Consider the following 7,352-nt stretch of genomic DNA (forward strand, 5'->3'; position numbering starts at 1 on the left):
TTGATGCTCAGGGGTTAATTCTTTTTTTTTTTTTTTTTTTTGGTTTTTGGGTCTCACCCGGCAGTGCTCAGGAGTTACTCCTGGCTCCATGCTCAGAAGTCGCTCCTGGCGAGCACTGGGGACCATATGGGACGCCGGGATTTGAACCGATGACCTTTTGCATGAGAGGCAAACGCCTTACCTCCATGCTATCTCTCCGGCCCCATCAGGGGTTAATTCTGGCTAAGCGCTCAGAAATTGCCCCTGGCTTGGGGGGACCTTATGGGACGCCAGGGGATCGAACCCAGACCGTTCCTTGGCGAGCGCTTGCAAGGCAGACACCTTACCTCTGGCGCCACCTGGCCTGCCCCTTGTTTTATTTTTGTTGCCACACCCAGTGACACTCAGGGGTTACTCCTGGCTTTGCGCTCAGAAATCACTCCTGGCTTGGGGGATCATATGGGACGCGGGGGATTGAACTGGGGTCCGTCCTAGGCTAGCACATGCAAGGCAGACGCCTTACCACTTGTGCCACCGCTGGGTTTTTCTTTCTAATGAGAAAAGCAGATTCCAGGAAACAAGGATCAGTTTTTATTAGTGACCACGAGGACAGCGCATAGATGCTCCCAAAGGGTGGTTGGTGTGTGGGACTGATGAGGCCGGGGAGGCAACTCTGGGAGAAGCATATTGGGCAAGGGAACACAGATATGAGATGTGCTTTTTTAAAAGGGAGTGCGGTGGGGGTAATCACTTTCTGTTCCAAGTCTTGTGAAAACGTCCCTTGAATAGGTCAGCCCTTCCAAAAAGAAAAATAAAGGTTAGAAATGCCTTGAGGCCGGGAGTGCCCGCACTGTGCAGGACCCTTCCTTAGTCCAGTTCCCAGAGCCAAAAACAGGGAAAAAGACGAAGAAGAAAAAAGGAGAAAGAAATGAATGGGAGCCCGGAGAGATAGTACAGCTACTAGGGCCAAGGAAGTAAAGAAGGGAAGACTCTTTCATTCTGCTTCATCTGACTTCAATAGTTGCAAATGGGAGCAAAGGCCAGACAGCTTCCCCAGATATGGCCAGGAAATCCTGTCAGTACTAATGAACCACAACTGGTCTCAGTGTTTCTCTCAGTCATGTGTGTGTAGGTCCTGTGCACAATCATGGGACCAGAGAGAGAGTGTACAGGGTTACACTTATTAGCTTTATTTATTTATATTTTTTGCATTTTGGGCCAAGACAAGCAATGCTCAGGGAACCCTCTGCAGTACTGGGAGTTGAGCCAGGATTAGTTGCATGCAAGTTAATTGCCTCAACCCCTGTACACTTTCTGGTCCCACGATTGTGCCCTCCTATCACAGGGTCTCCACACACATGACATGTTGGATCTTATTTCTTCCACCTTCACTCAGTTGGCTCCTTTCAGATTTCAGTTTGAGTCATTTCCTCAGGGAAGCCTTCCCTAACATACTTGTCCTTGCCTGCGGCATTAGTAGAACTTATCACCTTTGCAGTTTTACCTGATGAGGATGAGACATGTTTTTCCAGATCATTGTTTTTCTAACATCTGGATATAGCAAGTGCTTAAATGTATGCAGTGTGAAACTGGAACCTAGATTGGGGATTTTTTTGTTTGTTTTGGGGCTACACCCTGCACTGCTCAGGGATTGCTCAAAGGTGCTATTCAAAGGACCATATGATAAGGCCCTGCATGCAAATCATGTGCTCAACCTTGACCTCTCCAATTCTAAATCAATGATTTTTTTTTTTTTTTTTTGGTTTCTTGGATCATATCTGGCTGTACTCAAGACTTACTCCTTCTGGGGCCAGAGAGATAGCATGGAGGTAAGGCGTTTGCCTTTCATGCAGGAGGTCATTGGTTTGAATCCCGGCGTCCCATATGGTCCCCCATGCCTGCCAGGAGCAATTTCTGAGCCTGGAGCCAGGAGTAACCCCTGAGCACTGCAGGGTGTGACCCAAAAACCAAAAAAAAAAAAAAAAAAAAAGACTTACTCCTTGTTCACTCAGGAATCACTTCTGGTGGAGCTCCAGGGATCATAGGTAGAGCCCAGCCTGCTGTCCTCTATCTGGTCCTAGATCGAAGATGTCGCTGGACCTCATTTTTGGGAATATGGGAGGTATTCCCAGTGGTGCATAGCTCTCCCAGCTCTATACTTAGGCATCACTCCAGGCAGAGCTATGGTAACCATATGGGGTGCCCGGGATTGAATCCCAGATAAGTCTTGTGTAAGTAAAGCAGATGGTTGTTAGTATAGGTTCTTCCTGATTTCTCCTGTTCAGTGTGCAGGGGTTGTCCCATCAGTGACTGGGAGGTCCATATGGTGCCACATTACCGAACCTGGGCTTGCACTCAGTCTGTTGAGCTCTCTCCATCTCTAGTGTGAGGATTAATTGAATTACCAAATGTGAAGCAAAGCAGTGCTTGAATTATGGGCGATACAAAGTAGTCCTATTACTAGAACTGCTATGATATCCTGGGTGCCAGCCAGGTATTGTTTTACAATAAAGCTCAAATTCCAAAAGATTTCAAGAACTTCCCTGTTCATTGTTGAGTTTCCAGAGCACTACAGCTCTGTTTATTCCATCACTTTGTTTTTCCTCTCTACTCCTCCCTGTACCTTCTTCTGCCCCACCCCAGCTTTGTGACTGTTCCCTTTGTAATCTGCCTGCTCATAGCTTGATGCTTTCTCCCACCTTTTACTAGACTAGAAACCACAAGCCTTAACATCATACCATACATTCTGGACAGGCTTAACACCTTTTTAGTGGTTGCTAGCTTTTGTTTTGGGGTCACACCCAACAGTGTTCAGGGGCTACTCCTGGCTGTGCACTCAGAAATTACTCCTTGCAGTGCTCAGGGGACCATCTAGGATGCCAGGGGACCATATTGAACCTTGGTCAGTCAAGTACAAATGCAAATAGTTTATCCACTATACTATCTCTCTGGCCCTGGCTTACAGCGTCTAGAGAGCTTACATATGTTGTTTGTAGCATTTAAGATATTTTCACAGGGCTTATCTTATTTTGGGCACCAGAGAAATGAATAACTTAGATACTCCTTAACTTTCTGAATCAACTCTTCTGGCTGTCCCACAACCACTAGGAAACCACAGGGCAAACTGGTTCAAGGTTTGTTGAGAAATACCAGGATGTGCTGGATGATGGAAACATGAATTACTTGGCAACAGGCATGTGAAATGCTGGTCGATATGTGTCATTGAATAGATTCCAGTTTTACAGAAAAATAGCCTCCTTTATTGATAGGGAACTGAAACACCAGAAAATTCTTCTCAAAAACAAAATAAACCATAAAAGCCCACCACCCCACATTTCACAATTTGAAAATTCCACTAGCATAGAATTTACCCTCACTGTATCTTTGTTTTGTTTTAAGGCCACACCTGGTGATGCTCAGGACTTACTCTTGGCTTTGCACTCAGGAATCACTGGGATGCCGGAGATCGAATACTGTTGAGTGAACTGCGTGCAAGGCAAATGTCCTTCTTGATGTACTATCATTCAGGCCCCATCCTCAATGCATCTTAACTTGAAAGCAATGCCTGGCAGAGACAACCAGGCAGCATGGGAACCCAGGTGTTTTGTGCAGTAGGATCCCAATATTTGATTGCCACTAGGTTCTAGAACACCTGCAATTGATTTCTGCCAAAGTAAGGTGCACCTACAGTGAAGACCAAAAAGACCCGCTCTGGTCAAGTTCATTGTGAGGCCAAGTTCTCCTCTCCAGCAAAGCTTCCTGCAGTGCTGATTGGGAACAACATTGTCAGGTCCAAAACAACCACACCCACCATGATAGCCACATTTCTTAACACTCCTGCTTAAGAAGGCCAGTGTTTGGGACTTTGTTAGAGTTGGACTGTTTCACAGTCTTTCCTGTCCAACCCTGGCACTGAGCCTGGATTGTGGTAACCTGTTTTGTAAATCCTTGAGTATAGTTCAAGGAACTCTCTTTTCATCTTTGGTATTGTGCTTGACTAAGAATATTTTATATATATATATATATATATATATATATATATATATATATATATATATATATACACACACACACACACACACACACACACACACACACACACACACACACGTATGTACGTATATATGTATGCACACACACACATATATATACACACAGATATATATTTTTTGTCACACCCAGTGATGCTCAGGGGTTACTCCTGGCTCTGCACTCAGAAATTACTTCTGGTGATGCTCAGGGGACCATATAGGAATCTGGGGATACAGAATCTGGGTTGCCCTAACTGCTGTGCTATCGCTCCAGCTTGACTAAGGATATCTTGCTTACAGGTTCCGAGAAAAACACAGTTATTCGCTCTTACACTAACCATAGTAAATGGGCTATTTTGATTTCATCTTCACTTTGAGACAGTTCATAGTAGTTGTGTGTCAATGTTAAAAAGATTTTCAAATGCAGTAAAATCATTATTTTATCTAAATAAAACTAAATTAACATGGAAAATAAATATCTGGGTTTTTAACTTCAATAGAGTCTGAAAAATTACATCCTAAAATACAAGTTGTCATTCACAATGGGGATAAAATGGAATGCCATTAGTCTGGATGTAAATGAAACTAAATGAATATGGAATCAATAAAAAAAAAGCAGTTGACAGGAATGTGCTGGGAATCATTCACAAAATAAGCTAGAATGGAGGTATTCTCTGGTTCTCTTTCATTTCCAGTGTTGAAACAAAATACAACTTAATTTGTTGAAACATATACAACGCAAATCTTGAGAAGCAAGATCCATCCAGAACAGAGGTTACCCTGAACTGAAGTCAGGGGGAGAAACTTCAGAGAACCCACTTTGGCTAAGGTCCTGCTGGTTGGACTCCTCCCTTCCTAAATACTCTTTAGAGTATCTTATGCTATCAGGTTATGCTGTTGACTCATGCTATGGCACAGGGGAAGTCCCAAATACCTCTGATGTATCAGAAAAAAGAAACTCTTGCAGTCTGAGTCAGAAATAACTTCTCCCCCCCTTTTAATGACATTTATATTAAAGTGTCTCAGCCAAATGGGCATGAGGCAGAGTTTTCACCTGGGTCAGTAGGCTGTGGAACTCTTCCACTGCCTGTGAATGTGCCGTAGAATTGAGCACCAGGTGTTGGAAAAGATTGACTGGCTCAGCATTCCGAAATGTCTTAGGGATGGGGATGGTTAGGGGCAGAAAGGTGTTGCCAATGAGGAAATGATGAAGGGACCTTTGCTGGAGACCTCGGCCCAAGAACCGGAAGATGTCTTGGAGGCGTTGGGAGAGCATACCAGGCTGCCAGTCCGTCAGAGGCAGTCGTAGCAATAGATGCATGAGCACTGTTTTGAAGTGGTATGAGGTGAGGATGGGAAGGGAAGATCCAGAGGGCAAGTTCTTTGTGTCCCGAAGACTGAGAATAATCTGGAGACACTTGAGGTGACAGGTGTTCTCAGGAGCGAAGCGTCCCACCAGCTTCAGGAATAAGTGCTCACAAGCTGCAAAGGACTCAGGCCAGTCCACACTGGTGAGCTGTTCCTGTTCGGGAGCCTGACTCACCAGGTACACCAAGGTATCTTCTCTCTGCACCCCTAAAATCAAGTGGATTGAGAGCGAGCGGCCTGAGCGATAGTCCAGCCGGAGGTTGCAAGAGGTGTTAGATGGTGGGAGGCTGAACTTGAAGTCATACTTGTGGGCCACGAGGGCCCAAGCGTTGCTCACAAGATTTTGGAACCACTGAACGGTCTTGTAGACATCAAGGTAGGAGGTGGTGCACAGCGCTGCCTTGGTGGAGCTGGAGCACATGCTTGAGAGAGTAGGTTGCTCCCTGTGATGGTGTACCAAGCATAACACATCCCCCAGCAGTTTCTCATGCTTGCACATACATTCCGACTCCACCAGTACAGAGCCACAGCGGCGGCCCAGGGCTGGATCCCTCATCTCCAGCACAAACATAGTGCCCTGCGGGGGAACAATGGGCACCAGGACATCAAATTGCTGCGTCTCACCGACAGTCCCCCATTTCTCAAAGGCAGCCCCAATGCCCATGCACTCTTCCAATTGTGGGTACGCTTCCCTACGACTGAGCACCCGGCAGGCCTTGGTGAGGTCATCCACGAAACTCTCCACGAACTCACAGGTGCAGGGCAGGTCCCGGATGGCATTCTGGACATGCACTTTATGGAAGGCCTCCAGGGTGTCCCGGGAAGGGAAGCCGGCCAGCCATTTGGAGGAAGTGACAGGCACCACACAGATTTCTTCCTCCTCGTCGCTGCTAGAATCATAGGCTGGCTCATGCTGCATGTTCTGTCGCAGGAGCTCGAAGATGAGGAAGAGGCAGAAGAGGCCGGCGTTCCACAGGTTCCCTAGCATCCAGCCTAGGGGGCCAGGCCAGCTGGATTGGAAGAGCCAACCCGTGTCTTTCTTGCCCAGCACTAATTCCTCCGCATCAGGGTCTCCTTTCCAGAAGTTCTCCGCTTTCTGCTTCTCCTCAGCAGCTCGCTTCCTCTCTTCAAATTCCATCTCTAAGTGGCGCATCTCCTCGCTCATTCGCTTCTGCAGTTGCCGGCTTCTGGCAAGCGTGTCCAGGTCCATCCGGTCACTGACCATCAAGGGGTGGTGAACAACATACATCACTGCCAAGAACAGAAGGCTTATCACAGCCATGGAGGTCTCTGCATCTGCACAAGGAGGAGGGCGGGAATCAGTGGGGGCTTTTCTAGATGTGTTTGCTCTCCTGTGCATGTTACCCAGAACCTGAGCACCCCAGATCCTGGACGGCAACTACTCAGGAGGAACAGAGTTGTGTTCGTCATAGAGCTGTGGTTGAACAGAGCAGGGGGGGGGGGTGTCTGCCCAGGAGGTTTGGGAGAAGGGGGAGCAGCAGGCTGTGCCCTTCAGGGTCTACGGTTTTCTTTTTTTGCCTGATGTGGTTGGCTATCTGATAGTTAGGCCTCCAGAAAGCGGACATGGGTTGCTTTTCTTTCTATGCAGGATGGGGACGGGGACCTCTGTGGCCAGGGCAGCCTCACCGGACTCATGAGTTCACTATGAGCACCAGCTGCGCAGGCAGATCCGGAGCCTCCTTCCACAGGCACAGAGCACTGGCTAGCAAGGCCAGCACCCCTCCTCTGGCCAGGCTTCCTCTGTGACTTCACAATCATTCTGCCCAGCCTGTGTCATCTGGCCCTTCAGCTTTGCTCCAAAGGGCTCCAAGGATATGAGACCGGGAGGGGGATGTCCCTCTGCCCCCCAGCATGCTACTTTGCTCTCTGAGATTCTCTGGGAGCTGCCCCACGTGTGGGGCTCCCCCTCTGAGCCAGGAAACACCAGTGACAGGTGCCTATGGCAGTTGAGAG

The 7,352-nt window shown here is 47.6% G+C and overlaps 1 protein-coding gene across 1 annotated transcript; it reads right to left on the bottom strand.

Moving 5' to 3' along the window:
- Positions 1 to 4,895: 4,895 nt before the first annotated feature.
- Positions 4,896 to 6,670, bottom strand: ITPRIPL1 (ITPRIP like 1). Its single transcript, XM_049784842.1, has one exon. The coding sequence runs from the start codon at positions 6,658 to 6,660 to the stop codon at positions 5,023 to 5,025; it is 1,638 nt and encodes a 545-aa protein (XP_049640799.1). The 5' UTR covers positions 6,661 to 6,670; the 3' UTR covers positions 4,896 to 5,022.
- Positions 6,671 to 7,352: the final 682 nt, after the last annotated feature.

The sequence above is a fragment of the Suncus etruscus genome, chromosome 12 (assembly GCF_024139225.1).
Source record: "Suncus etruscus isolate mSunEtr1 chromosome 12, mSunEtr1.pri.cur, whole genome shotgun sequence".
Lineage (NCBI taxonomy): Eukaryota > Metazoa > Chordata > Mammalia > Eulipotyphla > Soricidae > Suncus > Suncus etruscus.

Bases quoted from the DNA above. Each gene is read 5' to 3' on its own strand.
- ITPRIPL1 (XM_049784842.1), bottom strand. From the start codon at position 6,660: ATGGCTGTGATAAGCCTTCTGTTCTTGGCAGTGATGTATGTTGTTCAC.